This window comes from Artemia franciscana, chromosome 19, assembly GCF_032884065.1.
Source record: "Artemia franciscana chromosome 19, ASM3288406v1, whole genome shotgun sequence".
In the NCBI taxonomy this organism is placed as follows: Eukaryota; Metazoa; Arthropoda; class Branchiopoda; order Anostraca; family Artemiidae; genus Artemia; species Artemia franciscana.
The window spans coordinates 26,156,606-26,174,009 of record NC_088881.1 but is presented as its reverse complement, the minus strand read 5'-3'; the positions used below and the strand labels follow the sequence as shown (position 1 = coordinate 26,174,009).

At 33.8% G+C, this 17,404-nt stretch overlaps 1 protein-coding gene across 2 annotated transcripts in view; it reads right to left on the bottom strand.

Annotated features, from left to right (window-relative positions):
* The window catches only part of LOC136039484 (cleavage and polyadenylation specificity factor 73-like), a 71,810-nt gene that overhangs the window by 29,383 nt on the left and 25,023 nt on the right, over positions 1-17,404 (bottom strand). The window contains exons 4-6 of one of the 2 annotated variants that reach the window (XM_065723272.1): positions 11,684-11,812; positions 5,983-6,160; positions 3,079-3,168 (exon numbers count right to left, since the gene is read on the bottom strand). In XM_065723272.1, coding sequence (XP_065579344.1) covers positions 3,079-3,168; positions 5,983-6,160; positions 11,684-11,812 — 397 coding nt within the window. Of the gene's footprint in view, positions 1-3,078; positions 3,169-5,694; positions 5,860-5,982; positions 6,161-11,683; positions 11,813-17,404 lie in introns of those variants that run through there. The other variant, XM_065723273.1, reaches the window with a different exon arrangement.

The following is a 17,404-nucleotide window of genomic DNA, read 5'->3' as shown; positions in this document are numbered from 1 at the left end:
AACGTAAGTCGTGGGATGTGCCACATTATGCTTGTTGGTACTACAAACATTCTTTAACACCATTACCACAGAGTCATTTCTCCCCTGTACTGTGGCAACCGTTTATAAAAATTTCAATTTAGTTTATGGTGTCTAAGACGTGATAATAACATATGAAAAAAATATCCCCTACAAATCTGGAAGAATTAGGTTTTCCTCTCCTCAATTATTTTTAAGAATGAAATTCATATAAAAGATTTTTATTTGCAAAAAAAATTATTTGTAACTTACTGAAACAAAATAGTTGTGGCGTAGGGTTTGATACTGAAAACCCGTTTTTAACCCGTTTGAGTACCAAAGTTTTTATAAGCCAATTCTTCAGTGGATCAAATTCACGCAAATGTAGGAGTGAGCAAGGATTTCTTATAAACTGAACATACAAAAAATATATTTGGATGTCTATGGTCGGCATTTTTTTAATTTAAAATAAAAAAATGTTTTCCATAAAATTATGAGGAGTCTTGGTCTACTGCCCTCTCCATCCGGCGTCTTACAACCCTTTTGTACAATACTGCTTAAAATTTTTCTTTTCACTATTTCTTACATAATTTGTAGCCTCTTTCACTTCCTTAAACTTGTGTACGACGAAATATATTCGAGCATGTACCTACGTTTCAGTGTTGCATGAATTTAGTCGTTTCTGGGGGCCATTTTGTGTTGTTCATTGGAAAAATTTGTGTACATACTAAAATTTTCCCGAAAATTCTCCGAGGAGGGGGGGGGGGGAGGAGATTGACGAGTCTTCCAAGGGATTTTTTTTTCAATTTTCAAACAAATTACAACCACATTATATTTTAGAAAATTTGTCACTTAGCTCGGTTAATTCTAAAAATGAGTTAACATATTATTTATTTTATACTGTTTCTTTCTTTCCCCAGGCTAATCAACTTCGTAAGAACAATGGAACCACAGAGGCATGGAGAATTTAGATTAGAATCTAGAATTAGAATTTAGGCATGGAGAACTACCTAAAAGGAGAATGCCTCCAACATTAACCATGACAATTCTCGAGGTTTCGTTCTGATCTCCCGAGAAATTGGAATTAATATTTTCATTGATTTTGAGCTTTTTCTCAAAAAGTTAAAGTTACTTGAAAGAAAACAAAACCTTTAAAAGAAATCAAGTCTCAAACCTTTTTTAATCTCAATAAAAAAAAAAACTTTTATTTTATCTACATTAAAATAAGGAACAAAATTATCTCATTGCTGCAGGTTTACATCTCTAATCATAAAGCGACTATAAGAGCAACAGCAAAAAAGGATTTAAAAAGAAAATAGAATATTAGAAGCAAAAAACTTACAGGAGAAAGGGCATGCCAAAGAGCTAGAACCATCGACTGACGAAATTACAGACCGGGACACCGGGACACAGGGAATGTAAATGACGACCGGGACACTCAAAGAGAAATTACAGACTGGGACACCGGGACACAGGGAATATAAATGACGACCGGGACACAGGGACACAACTACAACGGGGACGCCGTGGGGCACAGGGGGATATTTAAATGACGACGGGGACACAGGGAATGTTCGATTAGCAATCACCATCAACAAAGCTCAAGGGCAATCATTAGAATAATGAGGTATAGATCTGAATACGGATTGTTTTTCCCATGGACAATTATATGTTGCATGTTCAAGAGTCGGTAAACCTGACAATCTATTTATATGCACAAACAATGGGACAGCGAAGAATGTTGTATATTCACAAGTTTTACGTAGTTATAAACATATATATATCTATCTATATTCACAGGTGGGACACAGGGACACAACTACAATGACGCGTAACCAATATGGCGCGTAACGACTTACGCGCGGGGGGGAGGGGGTGTGGGGCTTGGGAAGCGGCTAGTATATAGCCCTCCCCAAGTATATAGGGGGACTAGTATTGGGGGGATTGGGGGGCTAGTATATAGCTAGTATATATATATATATATATATATATATATATATATATATATATATATATATATATATATATATATATATATATATATATATATATATAATATCTGTCGACATAGAATCTGTCGGTATTACCACAAAAGCGAACTGGGAGGCAAAAATCTTCATTTCGTAATAACAAGGAGGGGGAATTTAAAATCCTAATTTACTGTCAAAAATTTGTTTTCAAGTTTTGCAACAGCTATATATATATATATATATATATATATATATATATATATATATATATATATATATATATATATATATATATATATATTATTGTATATTATTAATTATTATATATTTAATATATAATTAATATATTAGTATGTAATTAATATAGATTAATATATAAAACTCTCCAGTCTTAGACATGCAATATTTTTGCATTACCAACTAATAATGCGGTTATTATCTAAAAACAGCTGCACAAAATCATATTTTTTCTTTTACATTATTTTTCAAAAATCTGGTTATTTATTAGCTAGCAGCAAATGGGATTAGAGTAAAGCCACAGAAAATCCCCCCCCCACCACGGGGACTCTTGAAAATGATACAAAATCTCATCAGGAGAAATATAACAACGCATTGGAAAAGCTTAAAAAACAGGTTTATACAAGAGGTTTTAAGATGTTTATCTAAATGATATTTTGGGTCACTTTGAACTATGAATAACATTGAGAATATAGCAGTGTCTCAAGATTAGCTTACACCGAATACCAAAGTTTAATACAAAAAAAAATCCAAGATTACAAATAATAATATGTGCCTAATATACTTTTCGGGGACAATATTTAATATATATAATTATTCCAAGATCCCAAGCTCAGGAATGAAACTTTGTGACAGGGCTGATACCGAGACCATATCAAGGGGGGAGGGGGAGGGTTACCCAGTTTGAAATTTTGTATTCGTAAAAAGGAACAAAAATGCATGTAGACACATTTATGTAGCGTTTTATAAAGTATTTATGGTAGTCCAAATCTGAGAGAGGGGGGTGTATCCCCCCTACGATCAGAATTCCTGGATAGGGCCCTGGCCACTATATTCAAAGCTGACGGATAACATAAATAATTTCGATTAATACCGTTATCAGCACATCTGGTCTAACAGCGGGTATTTCAGCAGCACATAAATGTCTATCTTCTTGACGAGAAAAATCACCAGTGTATAAGATCTGTAAGCAAAAAATTATTCAGTTAATATTTTTAAATTCACTTCAATTGCAAAAAAAAAATATTTTATCAGACTTCCCGTTCCGACATTACTTGCATACAGAGAATCTCGCTTAGCTGTACTTATAACAGAATAAAAGTAGGCTATGCAAAACCACAAAGAAAAACAATAATACTTCCTATAGAGTGCAAAATAGTTATTCATAAGTTGGATATTGAAATCGCCTTAGTTTTCCAGCTAAAATCCCTGACTAGCGTAAATCAGTCAGACCGATTTCCACAACAAATGGCTAGACTTGGAACCCAAGTCCAGACTTCATCCAGGCCAGGCCGGCTAGTGATTTTGACAGCAAAATCAAATTATTACACGTAAACCTTTAAAATAGCCACAAATTTTACTGCTTCCTTAATTTTGTAAATAAAAAACTTCACAAAATAAGTAGTACTTTTGAAAATATTATGAAACTATAATTGAACCTCCAATGCTGGTTTCAGTTTAAAAATATAATAATTTATTTTTAACCCACTATAAACAAAGTGGACTAATCAATTATAAAGAAAAAAAGAAAAGAAAATGAAACAAAAGAACAATTAACTATAACATAAGCATAGGATGAGACCATGCAATGGCTGAAACTCAGAAATAGCAAACTTGAACAACTCTTAATATAACAGGGCCAGTTTTGACATATTACAATTCTTTTTTATTAAAACTCTTTAAAATTCAGTTTTGAGAATTAAAATTATGATTCCAATTTATTGAGATAATTTAATTAAGGCAGACGAAGTGATGTCAATTCTCAAATAATGGTTTTTTTAAAGCCAATATTCACAAGCCCGTCCTACGTATTTCGCCATCGTCGTATTTATACGCCATCACACGCCATCTTCATATTTTGTTGGATATCTGCACCTGGCACTTTTTTGCCGTTAAGCTTTACACTCCTTATGAAAAACGTACTACTACTACAATTTTATAGCTGCACTATTATACAATTACACTGTTAGATTTACTAGAACCAGATCTATCCCTTCACCAAGCTAGAATTATAACATGTTTAGACATTTTATTAACGGTCAGGGCAAAGTGCCTTACATTCTCCTCCTTGAGGAATTGCGTCTCTCTACCTTGGCAACCCGGCATGCCACTCTTTGTACCAATTTCGGATATAATCTGTGTCGTATCCAACGCTTTCAATGTAAACTCTCAGCCCTTTATACCCCTCCAAAGCTCCGTTTATCCCGATCAAATACCCGAAAAAAACGGTTTTAAATCCTCTTAATGCAAGAACTGAGCGCTACAGAAAGAGCTTTGTGCCAGCGATTGTTGAAATCATCAATAAGTGAAATTTGTAACGAATCACGTTAATGTGTCATTTATATTGTTAATGTGCAAGTTTTTTTATTCGTTTTTATTTGATAAGGCAGTTGGATTCATCGCTGTATGTTTTTTATGATTTTACTTATATTACTTACTTTTACTTATTTTACTCACATTTTACTTATGTACTTAAGTACTCATTTTTATTCATTGTATTCATTTTATTTGGCAGTTCAGTTTGGTTCATCGCTGTAGGCAATGTTTTAATATTTTACTTATATACATATGTTTTGTTTTTGTATACAATTTAGGCTAGCTGATTGAAGGCAACGAGTTCAGTAGATTTTGTTGTGAGAGTTTGCTTGATAATAAAGTACTATTCTACATTTTCTTAGAGAATGATCTAGATTTAAATAAATAATAGAAAAGTTTCCTGTTTTCCCCTTGCTTTCTGCCTATTTTCTACATATTTTCAAATCTAAAAAAAAAAAAAAAAAAAAAAAAAAAAAAAAAAAAAAAAAAAAAAAAAAAAAAAAAAAAAAAAAAAAAAAAAAAAAAAATTGCGGTCCATGTACAAAGCTAAATAACAGCTAAGCAGCAGGGATTTTTGTCTTACGTTTAAGCACTGCAACCGTAAGACTTCAGAAAAATGACATAGCAAAAATTATGCAGGAAAGATAAACCTTAAATCCAGCTTGTCGTCAGTAACTCCCTTTATTAATACCTTGACACCAGCAATTTCAACCATAAACATGGCAGCATCAAGGACACAGCCAGAGTGACAATTCAGAACCAGATGCCACCTTCATCTTTTCCTTCATTAAAGTTTAATGTCTCAATTTTGAGCGTCGTAGCTTCGAAGTCTTGCGTGTAAATACTAAGACCGTAAAATTTTAGATACAGCTCACTCAATTAACACTCTGACGCCAGAAATGTCAGTAATAAACATAGCAGCACAACAAACAAGTCCAGCATTATAAACTCAGAACCTGATACTACCTAGGTTTTTCTCTTCATGAAGGTCTAACGTCTCTATTTTCAGCATCGATGCTTCCAAGTTGACCTCCATACATAGTCATTAATATGTTATTAATTATGAAATTTGATCGGTGACACTTAATTTTGTGCAATTTAATAATGACAATTTTTGTCTTGCGTTTAAATACCAGAACAGTAAGATTGTAGAAGTAGCTCTCTTAATGAACACCTTGACACCAGCAATTTCAATCATAAACATGGCAACACAAAGAACATGTCCAGCATTATAAACTCTTAGCCTGATGCTACCTAGGTTTTTCTCTTCATGAAGGTCTAACGTCTCTATTTTCAGCATCGATGCTTCCAAGTTGACCTCCATAGATAGTCATTAATAAGTTATTTATTACAAAATTTGATTGGTGACATTTAATTTTGTGCAATTTATTAATGACAATTTTTGTCTTGCGTTTAAATACCAGAACAGTAAGACTGTAGAAATAGCTCTCTTAATTAATACCTTGACACCAGCAATTTCAATCATAAACATGGCAGCACCAAGAACATGTCCAGCATGATAAGCTCGGAATCTGATGCCACCTACGTCTTTTTCTTCGTGAAAGTCTAACGTTTCAATTTTGAGCATCGATGCTTCCAAGTCGGCCTCTGTGTATAGATTTTGCTCTGTTGAAATGTTACTAAAAAAATATATAATATAAAAAGGAAATCTAGCAAATTTAAAATGAAGATCATATGTAATAAGATACGTAAGTGGCTAAGTCTAAAGACTGAAATCTAGTAGCAATCTAGTTGAAGATTGAAGAACTATTCTAGCAATGTTCTCACGCAAATATAATTATTATAATTTTGTTTCGAAAAATATATAAATGTTGAGCTTCATGACTGACACAATGATTTTTTTATGAAGTGGAGAATTCAAAAGATGAAGTTATTTTCTGGAAATTAGCGGTTGTTTGTTACTACCCCGGCCTTTTTTTTTTTTTTTTTTTTTATACAGAAAATAATTAGCGCAGGATAATTTCTCTTCAATGATTATAAACAGCAGTAGGATTTAGGAGTAAAGAAATCATGCATAAGGGAAATCTTTGCTGTTTTAACATGGGCTTAATAGGAAAAAGGGGAATAAGAGCATTACTGCCAGTACAGCAATGAAAAGCATAGCTCAAAAAGTTTAAACCAAGTTTAAGTCTGGTTTATTAAAGCTTGAATTTCAATTTCTTAAGCTGAAGGTGTAAGTTAATTTCAATCCAACCTAAAATTTATGAAAATCAGCTGATTTCCAGGATTTTTAATTATTTCTATTGATTATAAAATAGAACTAGGTTAATATGCCAAGCATTCCAAATATAAAGTAATCTCACTTTGTGTTAATATGAGAATGTAAGAACTAGGTTAATATGCCAAGCATTCCAAATATAAAGTAATCTCACTTTGTGTTAGAAAGTTACCAGAATCTAAATCAAATTTTCAAATCTTGGGTGTAGCAATAGTAAAACTTAATTTAAAAATATCTGCGAGAAATTTTTTTTAATAAAGTGAAGATATTTATAGACAACATTATTTACCCTTGTATTTAGACCCCAATTTTAATATATTAAAATATGTTCCCATTGGTTTACGCACGATATCATAATATTAGAATTACACAGCATCCGCGCTATTTTGGGATAAAAGCACAACGCTGAAAACTGATGCAATGGCTGTATTCTTAACTTCATAGTTCGATTTGACTAAGAAGTCCCTATTCACCTGATCAAAAGATACATTTTAATGTTTCTTGTGCGTTTTTAATATATCTGATGTGTTACTTAATATAGAAATTGTTCTTGATACATCAAGAACCGTTACCAAATACCACCAAGGGTGTAAAGAGGGATGTTTTGAATAGATTGAGATGGAGGAAGAGCATGCGTAGCATGGCAATCCTCTTTACACCCTGGGAGGGTGTAAAGAGGGATGCTTTGAACAGATTGGGATGGAAGAAGAGCGTACATGGCTGCTCTAGCCTCAGACAACTTGGTGCTACAGTGGGTTGTTAGTAGTAGTAGTAGATAGGGTAGTAGGTTTTTAGAGTAGTATTAGTATTATTGAACCAAATACAAAACATGTTTAGCTGGGAGTTGCGTTTATTTGAACAGAGATTTTTTTTTTTTATCGTCCAATTGTCAACTAGCAGTGCTTTCAAACATTTTCATCAAAACAAACGCGTCAGCTGACAGTTCTAAGAAACGTATTAACAGGGCACGATAAAAAAGGATCTTATTTCTAGTTCCGTTTCTCTTCATGCTTAATATGTTTTTCTGGATAATAGCATGCTGTATCGATAAAAGTAACAAGTTGTAACACATAATAATAATAATAACAATTATAAAAATATTATTATTATTAATAATATGAACAAGAATAAAAAAAAAAGAGTGATAAAGATCGATGTTCGTCCAAAGAGACAAATTCGTAACGTCGTCTTTACAGTGACTTGGTTCTAAATTCATATATGTTTACTTAGATGGAGCTGAAGCAACCCAAGCTGAAGAAACATAAGCTTAGATTTCGACGATAGCACTACCATAAGGATCCATCAGAGAGTCTAGGTATTAGAATGAGTTGGATCTTTAATGGTATCTTCAGGCAAAAGGACGGGTGCGTCTCAAAAATTATTTGTCCTGATGGTTTTGTCTTTGTTAGCTTGTATGGGAGTTGACACATTTGCCCTTACTGGACAGGTCATTAAGAAAGGACTACGCCTCTTGGATGTATTCGGCGTGAAACTGGTTTTATTGAAAGTGGAACACAGGGTGACGACTTTAGACCAGCACTAGCCTATTAGTAGTCAACTTAGACTCTTCAATAGCAACGTTCCGTTGATTCCGACGTATACAGCCGAATCATGGTACATTATGGAGAGCAAGGGCGTCGGATCCTGGGCTATGAAAATACACGTCTCCAAAGAATCCTGAATACACACTGAGCAGATCGTTTCTCAAACGTTGAGATCCAAAAAATAACCAGCCACCCTCCTACTACAAACATTATCTGCCAACATCGATGGATATATCTAGGACATGCCCCAAGGCAACCTTCTAGTAGCAATCTCCGGGATGAAGAAGTATGGGTCGTCCCCAGAACACCCTACGGCGCATATACGCCACAACTCACACACTTTTCATCAAGGGAGATTTGGGACTTTTCTCCATGAGAGAACTTAGACCGACCCAATTAATTAAGTTTTGGCTGAAAATACTGCAATGTCCCTCCTCAAGACTCATCAGAGCAGCGTATGATGAATTACTTACCCTTAGACAAAATCGTCATGGCCCTTCCATGTCAAAAAACTACTGGACAGCACAGGTCTATCGTATGCATGGAATGGAGGAGAGGGCCCAATCTCAGATTAAAAAGCCTTTCTGTCAGAGATCCAAACAAGGCTGGGAGACCAAGAAATTCAGAAATGATGGAATGACCTTAGCCAGTCGGAAAGCTTAAGTTCTGACTACAAGGTGAAAGAAAATTATGGTGAAGAGCTATATTTTAAATTAGGGATTCCAAAAGAATCCCTGAGGTCTTGGATGCAGGTGCGAGCAAACTGTCTCCCTCTTCACAGTATTTGGAAAAATAGGCGTCACCCGGAAATGCAGTATACTTGCCCAATTTGCGGTGATCTTGATGGGCTAGATCATTTTCTTTTCAGGTGTCAGGGGCTAATTGAGCTAAGAGGGAGCTGTCTTTGGGTGGGTGGTCGTGAGCCCCTTCTTGGAACTTTGAAGTCAACGTCAAAAATAAATATAGTAGCAGTGGCAAATTTTGTCCCGAAGGGTCTTGTTATTCGAAAGTCGATTGTTACATAATTTAGTTTGTTTGTTGTTATATATGTATGTATACGGCCTGAAAAATGGCTTTAAATACAGTCATTCATTCATTCATTCATATACCAGGCGGATCTTCGTTCCCTTGACATGCTCTGGAACCCGAGTGAAAAGATATGCTGGCAACAGCAGAATATCGCGAAGACTCCTTGACGTTACCCTAGGCACCTCTGGAGGTACAAGAAGATCGAAGGTCTATGTTCGGCTTAGTTTATCCAGCACAGCCTACTATGCTAGCCTATCTCTGAGATAGCTGTAGGCACCCGAAAAAGAATTTAAAAACCGTAAGCAATATAACAATAATGGATTAGCTATCAATGTATGTAGTATAGAAACTCGTCATCCTGCTTTGCTGCAATCAGTTTGTGAATACTGCCACTCAAATCATCCAATATTGTCTGCTACATCGATTCGACTTCTTGGTTTTTTTGCTAGCTTATAGAAACCCATTATTAGTAAAAATTATCAGCTAACAATTATTTTTAGAACATCTTAAAAATGACTTGTATGTGGGCTAGCATGTCTTGACCCAATGTTGAGCTAAACTCCTAAAATAGCTAAGAGATTCCACATGTAATTATCATTCCACTGCCTAAGATTTCACACAAAATTTCTTGTCCTCTTCTATTTAACTTACACAGAACTTATTTCATTCAAGCTAATTCCTTTGCACTCAAAGCGAAGATTCTAAACAGCTAACAACTTTTTTAGTGCATTATCCTTTCTTGCTGGAAACTGCGATATGTCGCTGATGAATTTTCCTTTGAAGACTAATGAATTATACAGTCTAATTAGTCTACATTAGTCTTTCCACCGAAATAGTCACGCACATCTTTCCTTCTCTTTCATTTACATAGAATTTATTTCATTCGAGCCAAGTCCTTTTGCACGGAAATCTAATATTAAATATTTTGATTTTGGTTTTTATAATTTTCCGTATTTCTTCTTACTGGAAGCCACTAAATATAAGATGATTTCTTTTGGAGACCTAAAGAAATACACAATTCATTTAGTTGAAATCGGTCTTCATAGTCTACTATGAAGTTCAACATTTAGTTGAACTACCGATTTCAACATTTAGTTGAAATCGGTCTAAAATAGTCTACTTGAGAATTCAGAACTGAAGAGAATCATTTATTTGTAGACAAATATAATTATTTGTTGCAATTAATATTTGCTGATATTAATATATTATATTAATATATTATAATTATCAATATGTTATAATAAAAAATATTTATTTTGATAGAATTTCCATGTCTAATCGAGCGTGCAAAAATTTTAAAATTCTTGATTTTGGTCAAAAAAGGCGGGACTAACAAAACAAGGCGGTCCTTATCTCGTCTTGGTTTAATTTAAGGCAGGACGGGCCCTCAAAGAGTCTTCCTATACCTCCCATGTTAAACATTTGGATTTTGCCTGACGTTCCTGAATTAGTTATTTCGGCGGTTTTATTTCAAAAGAAATAATAAAATCTGGATAATATTTTGATCTAATCAAATCTTAAGCTGATAATTATTTTTTTATAATTCCAAAATAATTATAAAACCTGTTTCGGATTTGCATTCTAGATTACTACACTTGACAATGTTGTTGAAAGATATAAAAAAAAATAGTAAAAAATATTCTATTCAACAATAAGAAACTTATTTCTAAAATATATGCTTGCTGGCTGCAGTCCCTTCAAATACTTTACATATTTGTGCTTTGAAGTCAAAAATTTACCTCAAAAGACAAGATGCAGCTACAATTGGAGCGCGTCAGAATACATAAATTAGACCAAGGGACTAGCCAATCGGATTGTTCAGGAGCGATTCAGTCAAGTGTTAGTTAGTTGTAACCTGTTTGAACAGAGTCTGGAGAATAAATAGCGTGCAGACATCAAACTACCGGTTAATAAATATATATACATAAATTATATTGTATATATAATTATAAAAAGAATTGCTAAGGATAGCCTGCGCCTGATTGTAATTTTGAGTGAGAAACACCTTAAATTCAACCTTCTTATGTCTGTTTACTTGAAGCGACAAAGAAAATTGATACCTTTGTATTTGACCGAGTTGCCGCCTAAGAAAAAGAATTGACTAGGGAGTAAAATGCTTGGACTTCGGCTAGGCCTTAAGAAATAATTTTCAAATGAGCATTTTGTTTACATGCTATTCCAATCTACGTTCAAACTTGCCTAGCTTTGATATAATCTGACAATAACCCGGCGATAGTCAAATTGTCGTTTAGTTTTGGTGTCAGTGACGCGTGCCTACTTAATTTTGTAATGTTGGTAAATCTTGATGATTATGATGAAATGACACTGCTCCCAACTATGGTCAAACTTACCTAACTTTGATGTAATCTGACAAGAGCCATCTATAAACAGCTTTGGTGGCATGAGTCATGAAACATCGGCCTTTGAATGACGTTTTGGCAAAAAACCAAGGCAAGGCACCACTATGATCCAAATGAAAGCTAAAAAAAGAAAAGAATAAAAGAAGATGATCACAATCAATCAATCACCTTCTTTTAATAAGTGGATTCAGAAGAAATTAAACAACCCGAGAAAATTTTTACCTTTAGAAACAAGCTGTGCAATGGAAAATAAAAATAAAAGAAAGCCTGTTATTAAAAAAAAAAAGTCTGGAAGAGAAAGATACGAACAAAGACAAAGAAAAGAGGAATAGATATGGATTTCCAACAGCAAAAAATAGAGAGTAAAACTTCAGCACTAAAAAAAAACAACAAAAAAAAAAAACATTATAATGTCATAATTATCTGGATTAAAAACAAACTTTGGAAACCACAAGACCAAACACACTCTCCCTCCCAACAAGAAAACCAGAAAATTATAAAACCGGTAAATCATATGAAAAAATGGAGAAATAAGCTCAATAATTCATTGGAGGGAGGAAGGGGGTTCAAACTAAAAAAAAACAACGAAAAGACGTAACTCCCCCCCCCCCCTATTCATTTTGACGGATTTCACAGTAGAAGTTGGAATACTTGGGCCTAAAAACAAAAATTTTCAAGCTTTTAGATTTTAAAGTAAAAATTTTAATGGACAAATATTCGCCCTATTGGCTCCGTTTTTGCTTTTACTAACAACCATTTACTTGTATACAGATTTTTTTATAGGCATGAACGATAAGATAAAACCAGTTTTAATACCAAATACTCCATTCAAAACCATTCCTACGAGTGAGAAAAAAAACGTAAGACTAAAAAAACCAAACTAATTGACAGAGGGTAAGTTTATCAGTATGGGATACACGTTTTAGTGCGACAAAAAAAAAAAAAAAAAAAAAAAAAACACACACACACACAGCGCCTCTCGAATCAAATTACGCAGCCAAAATAAGAATGTATAAATAAGCTAATCTCTCTGAAAAGGTCTGGAAAGCCGATTCCAATTGACTATTTCTTGGAAAATTTATAAGCAAAAACAAAAAGAATATTCTATTATTGTTTGGGCAATGTTTAGTTTTGAATATTCTGTAGATTTTTGTCAAAATTTCAAATTTGTCGAAACTATTTGAAGATTTTGCTCAAGAACTGTGCTGAAAGTTTAGACAAAATAGACTGTGTAAGAGATAAGAAGCAAGACTTAAGACCTTTAAGACTTTAGACTTTAAGACTTTAAGACCTCTTCATATTTTAAAGATTTTGTTAGTTCCGTCAGACAACAACTAGGGATTTAGGTTAAGTTCATGGTGTTCATATAACTGTCTTTTCCCAAACCGCTGACCATGAGCAAGTCCTACCATAAGAACATTTACGGCAATCTACAATTAAAATTGCTACATTTTAATCCTAGTGGCGCCTTCCTAGCGAAACTGGAACTAACATATGCAATCAGTAACAGCAAGAGAGGGTTGCTACGTTTTCAGAGGCTAAAATTTAACGATACAAAGCTTTTTGTAATGCATTTTTGGACCCCCCCCCCTTCCCCCCAAAGAAAACAAAATCCTGGATGCGCCCTTGCTGAGAAAGCTCAACGTTGGGTTAGTATGGACTGCTGTCTATGTGACAAATTATAAGAACTTGGCTTTCTCGGTTTTATAGGACACTTCGTTTGTGAAGAACAATTATATGATATTATTTAAGGAACTGAATAAAGAGCGAATTTTAGTTTTAGAAAAGAAAAAGCATATTTAAGCAATGGCACTTGAGTTACATTTGCGGAGCATGCTTAAAGTATCTCTCAAGGTAATTAGTTTATTATTAACTACTTAAAACAATGATCCTACTCTAGAAGTAGATGCAACATTTGTGTATAAAACGTTATATAATCCTCATATCATTATGAAAACCTTATAACGTTATAAAAACCTTATAACGTTATAAAATCATACAACTTTATAAAATCCTTATAAATCTTTATACAATTTATCAGACTATAATGACACTTCATTGGTACACCTTGACTCCTTAAAAAACTTGTTTCCACTTGATGTCTCACTGTTGCTAGATATGTATTAATATCTAAGCGAACCTAATCAAATCGAAATATCAATTGTTCTATTGATGACTGAAAAGGAGAGACTCGTCAAATCAACACTTTTTTATGTTTCCTTGAAAAATTTAAATATAAAAAAAAAAAATTAAAAATAAAAAATTAAAATAAAAAGGTAAATTAAAATATTCTAAAACTAAAATTAGAGGTCTGGGGGAGTCATGACATGAACTTTTTTCTTGGAACGCTTATAAATTATTATTAAATATTTAATATAAAGTAATGTTAAATTTAAAAATAAGTATTTATAAAACAAATGTTTTAAAACGTGCTAAATTTTCATTTTTAACTTTAAAATTGCAATTTTTCTAAGGCAGCAGTGTTTTTCATTATGTGCATTTAAAAACAGATGCTTAAATTTATTTCAAAACTTTATAATTTTAAAGTGATTTAATAATATTTAAAACGTCAGATGTTTTACGGTTATTATATTTTTCTCTGATACATCTGTATATTTTGTATTGTTCGTCTGTATGGCTTGGTACTTTCCCCTCAATACTTCCCCCAATCCGCGTACTACAGAATAATGCCATTAGAACATTTTGCGGAATAGGGAACCGGGATTCAGTCAAGTCAGTGTACAGTATAATTAAGATAATGCCTGCAGCTGGATTGCGTGATATTTAATGCACTGGTTTTTATGTATAAGTATTATTATGGGTGCGTTCCAGACTGTTTTACGGGAATATTTCGGGAAAAGTCCAACGTTCATAGTCACGGAACTCGGAAGGTTCCTCGCTTAGTTTCAAGGAGGACTGCTTTTTCAGTTATTTACAGAGGGGCTAAGCTGTGGAATAAGCTTGTCCCAAATACCAAGGAATTACCCATTAGTCAATTTAAATCTGAGCTGCGTGTGGGGTTGCTTGGTAGATATACCTTCAAAACAGACTGAGATTGATGGAATTAATTTTGACGATATTTGTTTATTGTTTTTTGTTTTTTTTTTTTATTCAGATCATAATATTATGTTATTTTATTGTGTATGAATTATTTATGTAGTTTTTTTTCGGTACACGGTTTCACCCTTCTAATTATTATAGATTAACTTGTTGTTTTTTTTTGTTCTTCGTTTTTATTATTTTTTCTCTCCTATTTTTTATTCTTTTTTGTTAGTAGCACACCCACGCAAGCGATGCTTTTGGTGTGCTACCGACTGAATTTGTCTCTGTTATTTTTTTGAATAATAAATTGCTATTACTATTAAAATAGTTTTTGGAAATTCGGATTGACCCCTTTATTAACTGGTTAACGTCTCTCTTATTATGATCTTCGTTTCCGTGAATTTCTAGACGTCTGTTTTTATTTTGTCAACAGATAATAGTCTACCAGCAAAGACTCTAGACTTAGATAAAAAAAACTTATATTTATGCGAAATATATATTCAAATTCCAATCGACAGCGAACATTTTTACACGACAACTAGACTTTTTTCCACATTAATAGTTATGCTTTATTTTAGAAAATCCTTCAAGAGATAAAAAATGTCTCAATGTTGCTTGCAGCAGGAATAGATATCAAGGGTGTCATAGCAATGACAGGTTATGACAAGTAAGATACAAGAACAACTTATTCGCAAATAAAACTGGGTTGGTGCGCTGGATCCGGGATCCCTTGTCTGAGAGGACGCGGGTTCGAATCCCAGTGTACCCAATTCATCAGTTTAGGACGGGGGTCAGTGGCGTGACTCTGTAAGCTTAGCCAGAGTCGACCCAGCTCTAAATGGGTACCTGGAGAAATCTGGGGAAGGTAAACAGGAAGGGTGTGCGAAAGCACAGGATGGCTGGCCCCCAACCCCCCATTGCACTTCCTGGCTGAAGGGCCAAGAAACGGAGATCAGCACCGCCGGTACGGACTGTAAAGTCTAATGCCGTATCCTTTACCTTTTTTTTACCTAGAAGCGAAGTTCCAAATATTTCGTTTACCCCCCCCTGTCCTTTAAAAAAATAACTTATTATTTTTGTTATTCCCTTTTTTTCTTAAGGCAGTCGATTGAAAGCAATCATTGATTAATCTGTAAAATCGAATCAATAAAATCGTTAGAATCATTAAAAATCGATTGATTAACGTAGAACTGAAAGGAAATCGTAGGTAGAAACTGAAAGAAAATAGAAACTGGTAGTTTCTTAAGGTAGAAACTGATTATTAGGTATTACTTAAGGTAGAAAGGTACTAAAGGTTAAAGGTAGTAAGTAGTAAATATAATTGTAAATATAAGTAAATATAATTGGTTAGTAGTAATAGTAATAGCAGTAAATTTTTTTACTAAAAAAAGTAAATTAATAGTAGTAAATGTAATTGGTTCAAGCTGTGTGCCTTCATTTTGAATAATCTGGGGCACAACACGGGAAAACTCTGGAGAAGGAGATTTAAGTAATTGTAGAAAACAGCAATCGACGCTACATCGAACCCTTCACTAACAGACTGGAGAGGATCAAACAAACACAAAGTAGAAACAATATTTTCGGGTACTAAGATTAAAAGGTAGCAAGGTAGAAAATTACTAAGGTAGAAAGGTACTAAGGTATTACTTAAGATAGAAACTGAAATGAAAATAGAATTCAAATAAGAATCTCTGTCTTTTTAGATATGAGGCTGCAACCAATGCAAACACAGTTATTCCAACTCACCAAAAATAATCACCAGCTAGAAACAATGTTTCTCACTTTTTACGTAGATTCCTTGCCTCAAAATCATGGCGTAAATGCCAGAGATTGTACCTATTGGGGAACTAAAGCTGCGTTTTCTTTTTGGCGTTTAAAATATAAACTGGAAATCAGCTTATGACATTGAGAAGAAAAATCTGTTGTTTTTCTCATTCAGCATAGGAAAACGAAATTCCCAATAGGCTGATTTATTTGATGTTTTATTTTTAAGACGTTAAATGAAAACACAGCTTCCAAATGACTTGTTATTCTGTCAGCTACGTTTTCACGAACTACTCATATCTTTCAAACGATTACTCTATGGTTGAATTAAATTGGATAGTTCGGAAGGCTATGATGTACCAAAAATTGTTGGGATTTTTTTTTTTTAATTTGACAAATATTTCCAATATTTTTCATTTTTGTGGAAAAATTCAAATTTTTAGAAATTGAAAATTTTCGAGACTTCTTAACTTTTCGTATGCTGACATATGGTCCACGAAGCGCAGGCACCAATCTCCATATTCTCTGCCTTCAGCCAGGAGTGCAGTGCATTGTTGGGGGCAAATCATCCGACCCTTCCAGTTTTCCAATCGCATTTGGAGCTGAGTGGACTCTGGCTGAGCTTACAGTGTCACACTACTAACCCCCACTACAAACCAAATAATCAGCGACACCAGGACTCGAGCCCGGGCTTTTCCAGACACAGCATTTTAAGTCTTAAATGCCAACCGAAAAATTTTCAACAAGCCTCCCGAATATTTCAATTTTGTAAATATTTACCCCAATTCTTCAGTTGAAATATTACTCCTTTACTTCAATCCTCTTGTTGTTCCTGTGCTTTAAATAATGTGACTGATCAACTAACTGATCAAATGATCAACTAAGACCTGAGAAATACAAACTTCG